Here is a 12,735-nt window from a genome sequence, read left to right on the forward strand (position 1 = left end):
GTCTAAAGCAAGCATTTATTTAGTTATTTCAATCTATTTCATTATATGAAAAGTTACCCTGCAGCTATTTCTGCTCTTATAATTTATTCAGAAGTGGAGAAGGGAGAAAGAATGACAAGTAATGAAACGGAAAAAGGCTGCTTGGTTGAGGCACACAGCAGAACAGAATAAAAACATGAAGTTACTAAGACTAGCAGCGTGTCTGTTGGCAAACGGTGGCAATCAAAGAGATTTTAAATATACGTTGAAAACAGATAGATCTGTACACAACAGGAGTGTTTACCCAAGCCTAGTTTTGAAAAGACATAATTAAATATAATGTAGAGTGAGTACTCTCACTTACTATGCCTGAGTGTAAGTAACAGGTACTTGAGAATTTGTAACTTTATTCAAAACATGCCAAAGAAAAATTTACTGTATGTTCTGAAAGATGCTTAGATGCTCAGGCATGTTAACATCCAGTGTCACACTTTATCGTAATGTCTGGGAAGAGCCTCACTGAAATCAAAGAAATTGGATGGTATTTCAGGTCCAGGTAACTGAAGTAGGTCACAGGGCTAGTCCTTTATTATTACTTTTTGTCCTGAAAATGAGTAAGTGAACACGTTTGTTATCTACACACTTTGCAAGGCATTAAATACACAAAACCAGAGGAACTGAGACAGCATAATCTTCATGGAACTACAAATACGTATACCATTAAAGATCACGCACCCAATATAAATACTGTTTTGTATCAGTTTAAACTCCTTGTTAACTGCTTCCCCCAGTTATTCACAATCTTCTACAGTTCTCTTCTTGGGGATACGGGAACAGTAGGAGTGACAAAATCATTCAGGAATCAACATTTTTGCATGCAAGTCATGCAGAATAAAATAGATCCAAAATTCCTACTAAATGCTGGTGGAAATGCCAAAATAAAGACCTGTGTTTCAAAATTCTGAGTGTGCCCCATATCAAGTGAAGCCTCAGAATATTTGGAAAACTGAAATAAAAGTTTTAGAAAAATACACTGTCAATAGTGCTTGTGGCAATGGCAGCTAAATGTCTGAAAACATCCCTGCGCGGTCCACTGAATGCAAACTAACAGGAGTATTGACACATATTGAAGGTTTTAAGTTGTGATTTTCACAGAGATGAAAATAAAAACAGAGTACATCAAATTACCAAAACTAAATAAAACAACACAAGTACCAAGGGCTGGTTTTCAAGACAGAGGCTTAAAGAATTGCCCACTTACGCTGTTCCTTATAATTTAATTCATGTATTCCCCACAACAGATGTGCAATCTGCATAAAAAGTTATTTAGAATCTTCCTAATTATAGCCAGTACTTCCACTGAATAGATTGGTCTTGCTGTTGGATCAACAGGATTTAACCTGCTATGAGCTTTATTACCTTCTAAGGAGCATTGTATGGAACAAAAATTGTATAAGTGTAAGCTCATTTCCAAACTGGGGGCCTTGTTTAGCAAAACAGACACCTACAATGACTGAAGAATTAAAATGAGTTTGAGGCTCCCCTCTCCATGTAACTGATCTATACTTCATGTAGAATGAGAAAATTCCTTGATTTTAGTCTTGAAGGAAAATAATGCAATGTAAATATTTTTTTCTATAGCCAACACACAATTTTTATTTCAGACAACCATATTTCTACCTAATTCTCTCGACCTCACTATGTAGCCCATTGAATTTAAATCAACTCCTGCACTGCAAAAACTTTCTGTATAAGAGGTATACAAAAGTGGGAATCAGGGATCAGTCTGGATCCTTTTAAGAAATAAAACACTGTGGAGTTTCAGGTTGCAGACCAGGTGCTTCAAAAATTGCCTCCCTGTATGTCAACTATATTATCGTTCTTTCGCGGGCCTTTTCTAAGCTTAAACATAAGTAGAAACATCCATACAGACTGCTCAATATTCTTATTTTTCAATATTCAAACTTATTAGGGGCAGGACTTCTATTACCCATCTGGTCTAGAGATGAATGTATGTTACAGCCTTCTGCAGTCATCTGTTCACAGATCTTTGTAAATAAAATTGTATTATTCTTGCAGCCAAAACAGAATAAAGAAAGGGAACAGATTTCCCCCTCTAACTGGCAGACAGAATTAGATAGTTCAGTTTGTTGGTAAAGAAGAAAACTGTATTTGCAGCTACCAGGTAATTCAGAAAGTGTTAAGACAATAAACTGATCTGTTTTCTTCTGTGTTGAGTGTAATAGTGTACCTGAATAAAGTGGCAGACCTTCCTGCTCTCAAGTGACTGTACTGCATACTTTCAGAGATGAGGTGAAACAATATGCTGAGCGTACCATTATTTACCCCATGGTAAGGCTGTCTGCCTAGTTTGCTTTTTAGAAGGAAGAGAGACACAAACTGGGGACCAAAGAATCTCTGAATGACTAAAACCAAGTTGTGCCATTTGACTCTCAAAAACTGTCTCCAAATAATGAACACAAAGAACAATAAAAGTTAACTGTTTTAATTGTGTGTAGCTCATGAAATGGCTGCTTCGTTCCAGCTGCTGCCCAAACAGCATCATGGGAATTGTTTGGAAAACACATCCCCTGGCTCATATCCCTGGGAGAATTTGCAGTATCGTCACCACTCAGGAGATTGTCTCTTAAGATGCTTGTCCAAACTTCAGTGCATCCGTGGAGGAGAAAGTACACTGAGTAAGCCCCATTACCTTGAAGAAATGGTTCTGCTGGTGGCAATAGCAGAAGTGCTGTTGGTTCTGGGTTTAGCTGTGGAATCAGCCTCTCTCTGCTCACCCACAACCTTTTATAAGAACTGCTGGATTCGGCGCTTCCCAGGTCTTCTGATTGACCTGCAAGAATCACAGAAGAGGGGAGCCCAGGTGCTGAAGATTTATGAAGAGGTCTCACCCCAGCAGTGCAGCAGAACCTGTTGCCTTCTGAGGAATGGTGAGTGTTCATTATCAGGATCATGGCATACATTAAGGTTTACATCATATCATATGAGGAAAAACATTTTTGGTAATTTTTATATAAACATTATATGAAGAAGAAATAATGGAAGAAAAAAAATTTTTTTTGATGCAGAAAAGCAGAGGCACATTGTAAGTGTTGCCCCATCTTCAGTCCCTTAGAGAGGAATTTGTAATCTGATCTTTTTTTAGAAGACTACATAGAAACACAAGAAAATTTCAGGATCTACTTTGAAATTTTAGATATCTGTTACAAAGCTTATGTTTTAATGCCAACATTAAAACAAGAACTCCTCAGTATCCAACACCACCTACTCCTTAAAGAAAAATCAATGCCAGTGATTCCAACAGGACTCCTCTTCATAGAGTATGGTACTAGACTAGGACATGGCTGGGGGAAAAGAAAACACACAATTTGTCCTTTGAAATACAAGAATATTTATTTTCTTGGAATGAGAAGTTTTTTATCCTGTGTTTACAGCATGTTTCTGGTGCAACCTGGGTATAATGTTAGTATGAACAATAAAGTTGCAGCAATAAATAATAGTAGCTATTCAGCTGGCAATCCCTTTAGCCTAGCCTTGTAAACTCAAGGCTCAGAATAAAAATAAGAAAAATCATTGCATGTCTTAAGTGCAAGACTTGACTTTATCACACTGCATTAGTACATTATAGGAATATGTTTTAGATTGTCTTCTTTGATAACTTTTAGAAATGCTCCACTCACTGCATCTGAGATGTGAAGAACTGGTAGGAGGAATACAAGCTAAAGCTTATTTAATCAGAGACACATTTAGAATTTGCATGGCTATTCTACTCCTTTTCTCCAGGTGTAAAATAACCATATAATTATAAGCAGTTCTGCTTTTCTAACTGGATGCTTAATTACTTTGCATGATAATGAGAGAACCACAGATTTAAAGTAGTATGGAGCTGCCCAGTATTAATGATTTTCTGATGCTAGACAACATAATAACATGCAAAATGTAATGGTAATTATGCTGATAAACTCATTTATTTTTTTGTATGATAGTTTCCTGCAATCTGGCAGTCTTCTACCATGGAGCCCTTCATAAGAATATGAATTGCCTGCACATATCTTGCCCAGCATTGGAAAGTTGCATACTAAAGGCTAAAATCAATGTCATTTTGTACAACATCACAACAGGTAATTAAGCATTTCATTTAAAAAATAGCAGCTATAGGAAATCTTAAAATTACACTAGGTCAGTTGCTGTGCTAGAAGATCTTCTGAAGTAACATCCAATGCTAAAATAGCATAAAACTTTTTTCCTTTTTCATTAACGTTCCTACTTCTGAGAATACTTGCCTCCTTTATTCCACTCCATATATGAGAAAGGACGTTGAAGATACATCCTGCTCTCAAGATTCATGCTCTGAGTACCTAATCCGTACTATGCTTGGCCCAAAGACTGTACCAGATCTGAGAGACTGAGAGGTGAGGTTACCATACTCCATGTCCCCAGATCGAACCAGTAGCAAGGCTGAGAATTTATTCTTAATAGGCTCATACCAAAGGACACACATACCAAAGTAACACAAACACATAAAGCAGACACATGAACACAGGGAGCACCAAGAGCCTCATCCTGCTTTTTCTGGCTGCACAGTGAAAAAATACATACACACATATACATACAATGCAGTTTCCTCCAGCAGCTTGACTCAGGTGCTCAATCTGCCCAGTTTGGACCCCAGTCTCCCAGGTATGAGTCCCCAGGGGTCCAGCCACCCTCCAGTTGCTGGTGCAAACTGTCACACACACATGCACACACATACACAGCTTGCTGAGACTCCCCTACTCCCTGTTAGCTTAGATCTCTTTCCTCACTTTTGGTTCCTTCCCTAAGCATCCCAAAGCAAGTCCTGCGCAATTCCAAAATGCATTTCCCTTGCACCCCATAAGATGTCCCACAGCCTTAGGCTGTGAAAGCCCCAGTTCAGAAGGTGTTGATGGGTATTATGTGCTCCATTTTTGTGTATACATATGAGCTTTTATCACATAAACTAACGTTGTTTATGATTTAATAGGGATTGATCCAGATCTTCTGATTTTTGAGAAACTGACATCGAAAGAGCTAAATACTCACTCTTCACCAAGTAAATATGAAAGGCAAAACAGCACAAAGACCACTGAGTGGGAAAGATGCCAGCATCATAATGCCACATCAAGTTCTCTTCTGCTCCAAGCTCCATCTTCTACCACTAGCCATGGATTCATAGCAAACACTTACACCTTCAGCACAAGCCTGACAGTTCAAAACACTGAAGTTACTACTTATTCCACTGCAGAAACTTTTCCATCAGATGATCATTTTGCTAAGAGGACAAGCACTTCAGTAAGCACTAGGTCAATCACCACCTCTGACAAGCCTGTGCACTCAACTTTGATATCCAGATCTGCTGAGGTATTATCCCACATGCCCACTTCTCGTCTGAACAGCAGTAAGCAGCACTTAAATGAAACCAAAGGCTACAGTGGTAGAAATTATACTTCAGATAATGAGGCACCTGCCTGGGAAGCTGCAGCTTTGGGTGTCTGGTTGATTCCTATTATTCTTTGCTCTTCTCTCATCTTCCTTTGCTGTTGTACTGTTGCTTTCACAGCAGGGCGTTGCAGCAATAGGAGAGGTCAGTATAAGCCCATAAGGAAAAGAACAATGTCAAGACAATTTATAAAATATACTACTGGCAATTTGTAAGCTATTGTCACTATCCTTATTTTGGAACAAATACCTTTTGAAAAATGGATCGTGTATACCAACTTATCTCTTTTAAAGAACCAAAGGTAATTTTCACTGATGGTTTCAGAATCTTTCAGTTGTAATTTATTTCTTAACAGATAAAACGCAATTCCCCTAAGTACACATTCATAGCTCCCACTTCACACTCAGAGGCATTTGAGCACATTCACAATCTGACCCAGACTAATGCCTAACAGTATACACTTTCCCTGACTTAAGAGAGCAGATTCACTGTAGCTGTATGTGTCCTTTCCCCTGACTTTGAATTAACCTGAGAAAACTGTCATAAGTAAAAAAGATCTCATTATTTCTATAAAAACAATGGAATGTCAATTTTTATCCAAGTTCTAGATTTACTTTTTATCCCCATTATCCCTTGTATTGAGACAATTTACCCATCACTCTCTACATCTTCAAAGATAAACACCAAAAAGAACTCCAGTCCCCAAAACTACTAAATTGCATTCACTCATTCACTCATACCCAATCATCTGATCATTCAATCTGTATGCTTTACTTTTACCCCACTTCTTATTTCACTCTTCTGATAACAATCACTTCAAAAGTTTTCCAAGCCCTTTCAGAAAAACCTTCAGACTTCAACTGCTTTTTAAAAATTACTTGCTGTGCAGTGCATTGACAAATCCATTCTAAGGTTAAGGAAAACAAATGCAGCTAACATTCCTTCATGCCTTGCAATTAGCATCAGTCTGTCTTGTTCACCTTGACTTGCCTTTTCTTGCCTACTCATAATTTATATCATTAGCTTTTTAAAGTAGGGACAGTAATTTAATGTATGTTGCACAAGAATACAGAGTGTTTTGGAAGCTTTATAAGTTAGCTCCACCCCCTTTTGTTTCCTCATCCTGTATACTCTATTCATAAAACTGCTCCTCCTGAATATAAATCAAGTGACTAGATCAACAAGTAGCAAGGTAGTTCCTTGCCATACCTTACTCAGAAAGTTTGCTTAGCAAAGCAAACATTTTCACCAGTAACCAGAATTGTTCTTCCTCTTTTAAACTTGTTGATGTCTCAGTTTCTCACTTTTGTCACTTGCTTTTAGAAGTTTTCATTTCTTAGGCAAGTGTAAATGTTATAAAAGGGAAACAATAAAAACTAAAACTGATTGTCACATCTATTTGGCAGAAAATGATTTTAAAACTAGTTCATGCAGTGTTTAAAGACTACACTACAGTGATGAGGTTGTAAGGCCACATGAATTCCTAATTAGTTGAGAAGGTTGGTTTCAGAGGAAAAGACCTCTCTAAAATTACATTTTAGCCCACATTGATTAGCAGTGTAGCTGAGAAAAATGAAGTTTAAAAAATCCCCTTGTTCGTAGTATTTGATTTACCTTGTATGCTAATTTATATGTAACAGAAGAGAAGCTGACACAGGGAGCGGGGTTATTTAATCAACTGAAATAACACAAAAGAAATGCCTTCTGTTTTAGCTAGAAAAATTAGTATTAGGTATGATTTGTTTTTATGGGCAGTTCTGTGCTTATATGTAGTGATGGAAAATCTAGAATTGCACCCACTGCATGATGTACTTGAAATTTGAACAAGCTTTTATCATCAGATTGTACTTTCCTTATCATGTACTTTCATCATGTAGCTGAATCCAGCACAGTTTAACTATGACTAAAAATTTCAACTAAGAATGATGAGACCCCAAGGGCACTTCTTAGTGAGTTAGTTGACAGGTATTCTTTTCCAGGATTTTAACACCAAAAGGAAAGGAACTAGAAGAAAGGAACCAAGATACTCTATATTGCATCAAAGGATTAACATGGTAATACGTAAATAAAGAATGTATGTCTCATGTGATGTGTTCACCATCTTAGAGTAACCTTTATGGATCTGACCCTGAAATGGTTAGTAAAGCAATCCTTTCACTAGATGAAATATGCTCCAACATGACAAAACCAAATCTCTGCAGGAAGGTATTAGTTTTAATAGGAAGAATTCATAGGCAATATACTATTTGCTTTCAAACAAGTGGTTTTTTTCACCTTTTACTCTCAAAAGTAACTTCTATCTGATCATTCATCAGCTGCGTGATCTACAGCAACTCAGAGACATCTCTGGTGTCCATGGTTCCATCTCAATTAGTGACTGCATAGTGTACTTAATAGCACCTTGATGCTCTTTGATACTTGCCCTCAGTATTATGTTGTGAATTATATAATGGAACTAGAGCCTCAATACTCACCAGAAAAAGGAAATTAGACAAGTGAAAATTTGCATGCACAAATGATTCTGGGACGAGATGGAATGACTAAGATCGTGTTGTGGACAGTTCTTGGTTTGTTGATTTATAGAGAAAAAAAATAGGTAGGAAAGGGTTATGTAAAGCACAGTAGCAAGACTATTTTATTACAGACCATGAGAGTCACAAAAAAAACAAATACATACCTTTTGAGTATGAGGGAAAACAAGAAATGGGTAGAAATGGGTTTGTCCAGACAACACATTATTCCTAGGCAACTGTCCTTTATCCCTTGTGTTCGCAGCAATGCTGCAACACCCTGAAAACAGGGCAAAAAGTGTCAACTCCAGTTAGGACAATCATGAGATTATCTGTAGGGTTTTACCAGCTCTTCACACCCAAGTCTGTCACATTCATATCCTAGGGCTTGGTAAAGTTACAAGTAGTTGTAACACCTGCTCTCCTTGCCGAAGACTGAATTATGTTGCTGTACAGGTCTTCTCTAGTCTGAGCAAGAGATTATGCTTAGTGTCCAAAAGCCCTTCTTTAAGGGGCAAAAGTGTGAGAGAACATGGAAAAACAACCTCAAAGAACTATTTAGTGATACTTTTTACATTTCACAACTCCTAGGACAGTTTACTTAAGACATGTCATGACAGTGATTACAATAGCTTCTAGATGCAAAAAATTAGCCAGAATGCTGACAAAACAAGCTCTTTTCCAGTTTGACCAAGCAAAAGATCTCAGGCTTTCCTTGGAATGTTTATAAGAGAAGCAAGCCTGATTGCTTGATCTGTCACCTGTCTACATTTCTACTTAATAGTAATGTGATCACTTTCTCGTGCCAAGCATGTACATACACACAGGAATGTGTAGAGGGATACATACCTTAGAATCATACATTTACATTATAATGTACATTAAATACATCCTTAGAGACCATTACTAAGGATGTACTTCTTACTGTGCTGTACATCTGCTTAAACTGTATTACTCTTTAATTCTTCACAGTTTTTAAACTTCAGTGCACATTTTCAGTAAGATGGTCTGCGAGATTACACAGGAAAATAGATGTGTAGTATAGTTCATAAAAACACATATTATGCATCATTAAGCTTGGGAAGACTCCAACTGGAGTTAAGATCCCGGTGTCCTAGGTATTCTACATAGTTAGAGAGAAATACTGTCACCCTCAAACACAGTTTAAAGGCAGAAACAGAAAAACAGAAAAAGAAAACATCCAATGTAAGAGCTCAAAATACAAAATGCTGTTGATCTTGTCCAGTGCATTACACAAGTTCTGTACCGTAGCAGTAGGATCTTGTGTGGTAGGACCAGTAGAATAGCAAGTAGAATTGCAACCCTGGACTTCAGCAGGGCAAACTTTAGCCTTTTCAAGCAATTGCTAGGGGAAGTCCCATGGGCAAGGCTGCTTGAAGGTAAAGGGGCCCAAGATAGTTGGTTGGCATTCAAGGATTGCTTTTTCCGAGCTCAAGATCAGAGCATCCCGACACGTAGGAAGTCAAGGAAGAGGGCCAGGAGCCCTGCCTGGCTAAATAGGGAATTCCTGGGTATGCTCACGTGGAAGAGGAGAGTTTACAGGTCATGGAAGGAGGGGCTGGCCACCTGGGAAGGATATAAGGCTGCTGCTAGAGGATGTAGGAAGGCAGTTAGGATGACTAAAGCCTCCTTAGAATTAAATCTGGTGAGAGGGGTCAAAGACAGCAGGAAGAGCTTTTTCAAATACATGGCAGATAAAACTAACACCAGAGGCAATGTAAGCCCGCTGATGAATGGGATGGGTGCCCTGGTGACAGAAAATACAGAGATGGCAGAGTTACTTAATGCCTTCTTTGTCTCTGTCTACTCTGCCGGAGGCAGTCCTGAAGAGCCCTGTACCGCTGAGACCTCAGATGAAGTCAGGTCAACGGAGCGGTCTGCCTTAGTCGATGAGGAATGGGTTAGAGACCAGTTGAGCAATCTGGACATCCATAAATCCATGGGTCCAGATGGGATGCACCCGTGGGTGCTGAGGGAACTGGCGGAGGTCATTGCTAGACCACTCTCTATCATCTTTACCGAGTCTTGGGAAACGGGAGAGGTGCCTGAGGACTGGAGGAAAGCAAATGTCACTCCCGTCTTCAAAAGGCAAGGAGGACCCGGGTAACTATAGACCGGTCAGCCTCACCTCCATTCCTGGGAAAGTGATGGAACACCTTATCCTTGGTGCCATCTTAAGGCATATCAAGGATAAGAGGGTTATGAGGGGCAGTCAACATGGCTTCACCAAGGGGAAGTCATGCTTGACCAATCTTGTAGCCTTTTATGAGGAAATAACACGGTGGATGGATGATGGCAGAGCGGTGGATGTGGTCTACCTTGACTTCAGCAAAGCATTTGACAGTCTCCCACAGCATCCTCACAGCTACATTGAGGAAGTGTGGTCTGGATGATCAGGTAGTGAGGTGGACTGTGAACTGGCTGAAGGAGAGAAGCCAGAGAGTTGTAGTCTATGGGGCGGAGTCTAGTTGGAGGCCTGTATCTAGTGGAGTGCCTCAAGGGTCAGTTCTGGGACCAGTATTATTTAATATATTCATCAACGATTTAGATGAGGGAATTGAGTGTACTATCAGCAAGTTTGCTGATGACACTAAGCTGGGAGGAATGGCTGACACGTCAGAAGGCTGTGCTGCCATCCAGCGAGACCTGGACAGGCTGGAGAGTTGGGCAGGGAGTAACTTGATGAAATATAACAAGGGAAAGTGTAGAGTCCTGCATCTGGGCAGGAACAACCCCAGGTTCCAGTATAGGCTGGGGAACGACCTGTTAGAGAGCAGTGTAGGGGAGAGGGACCTGGGGGTCCTAGTGGACGGCAGGATGACCATGAACCGACACTGTGCCCTTGTGGCGAAGAAGGCCAATGGCATCCTGGGGTGTATTAGAAGGGGGGTGGTTAGTAGGTCGAGAGAGGTCCTCCTTCCCCTCTACTCTGCCCTGGTGAGACCGCATCTGGAATATTGTGTCCAGTTCTGGGCCCCTCAGTTCAAGAAGGACAGGGACCTGCTGGAGAGAGTCCAGCGCAGGGCAACTAAGATGATTAAGGGAGTGGAGCATCTCCCTTATGAGGAAAGACTGAGGGAGCTGGGTCTCTATAGTTTGGAGGAGACTGAGGGGGTGACCTTATTAGTGTATATAAATATATAAAGGGAGAGTGTCACGAGGATGGAGCCAGGCTCTTCTCAGTGGAAAACAATGGTAGGACAAGGGGCAATGGGTACAAACTGGAACACAAGAGGTTCCACTTAATCTTGAGAAGAAACTTCATCTCAGTGAGGGTGACAGAACACTGGAACAGGCTGCCCAGGGAGGTTGTGGAGTCTCCTTCTCTGGAGATATTCAGAACCTGCCTGGACACATTCCTGTGTAACCTTATCTAGGTGTTCCTGCTCCGGCAAGGGGATTGGACTAGATGATCTTTTGAGGTCCCTTCCAATCTCTAGCATACTGTGATACTGTGTGATACTGTGATTACTAAAAATCACAAGTGTAACTGTAAATTTTATACTGGTTTTGATTCTAGCAGCTTGATTGGGCACTTGTAGAATTACAAAGGTTTATGATTTTGCTCACGTATTTCTTAACAAGGAGAGGAAGTGAAGATAACATTGAAAACCCAGCTTGGCAGTCACTCTTGCATATTCCTTGGGCAAGTTGGCCAAGTGTTCTACAGCCATAGTGTCATGAATCATAGAATAGTTAGGGTTGGAAAGGACCTTAAGATCACCAGTTCCAACCCCCCTGCCATGGGCAGGGACACCTCACACTAAACCATATCACACAAGGCCTTGTCCAACCTGGTCTTGAACACTGCCAGGGATGAAGCTAGACACTATGGAAAACTGGTATCTTTGACAATTAATTTCTGATGGTAACTGTTGGACATGGTTAGGGAACACAGTGAATTAGTCACAACATTGTTTTTAGCCAGTAGGTGTCATCTGTTGTTGGGGATAGTAGGGATAGTAGAGTGTCCTGGCACTCAGCAGACACCTTTTATCTTGTCTCTATTTCCTGAAACATTCATAGCACATCTATATGGTAGACTTGAACACTTCAGAGGGAACTCTTGCTTGTGCATTTTAGGTTTTCCACAAATTAGCTGTGAAGCTAATGAATTGATAATACAATCAAACGAAAAATTACTTTTCTTTGCTGTGCTATTCATGCTACCAGCCACTATTATTAGTAAAGTCAAATTGTCACTTTAGCTACAACTTTCCTATGGAATTCTCCTTATATCCTCTTAAAATATATGAAAAGCAAAGGAAAACAGAATTGTGCTCTGTTGCAGAGAGGAATTTTATCAGGTGCTTGTATGTGCCGAGTACATTAAAGACAACTCTATGGAGAAAAAGCAAGCTTATGGGGTTTGAGTTACTTAAAACATGACAGTCTGGTACAAGACATGCCACTGCAAAATAGAAGTTACATATGCTTACTAATATGCCAGTCCTTAGGCTAGCACCAACAAAGCTAAGTAAGGAAACAAATTTCTCATGGGTACAATACTAGAACCAAACTGCCTTTGGAATAAAGTCAGGCACAACTCCACTATCCATACCATTCCCTGAGTCACACTGCAGTTACTTCCTCAGTAATTTTGGTTTCATGGCTGTAAAAAAAATGAGGAATTATATATGTACTATTTCAAGCAAGAATTTTAAGTATTACCCTCATAATCCCTTAATAAAGGAACAAGCTGATAACAGCTAAAACTCTCCTCATATTAAGCTTCTGCTTAAC

At 39.7% G+C, this 12,735-nt stretch overlaps 1 protein-coding gene across 1 annotated transcript; it reads left to right on the plus strand.

The window, feature by feature from the left end:
• The first annotated feature begins 1,722 nt into the window (after window positions 1-1,722).
• Window positions 1,723-5,828, plus strand: MANSC4 (MANSC domain containing 4). The gene is made up of 3 exons (XM_061356662.1): window positions 1,723-2,930; window positions 3,987-4,121; window positions 5,006-5,828. The coding sequence occupies exons 1-3, from the start codon at window positions 2,507-2,509 to the stop codon at window positions 5,674-5,676; spliced, it is 1,230 nt and encodes a 409-aa protein (XP_061212646.1). The 5' UTR covers window positions 1,723-2,506; the 3' UTR covers window positions 5,677-5,828.
• Window positions 5,829-12,735: the final 6,907 nt, after the last annotated feature.

Source organism: Neopsephotus bourkii, unplaced genomic scaffold (assembly GCF_033783945.1).
Source record: "Neopsephotus bourkii isolate Nb327-2 ecotype Australia unplaced genomic scaffold, CSIRO-AGI_Nbou_v1 NB_107, whole genome shotgun sequence".
Lineage (NCBI taxonomy): Eukaryota > Metazoa > Chordata > Aves > Psittaciformes > Psittacidae > Neopsephotus > Neopsephotus bourkii.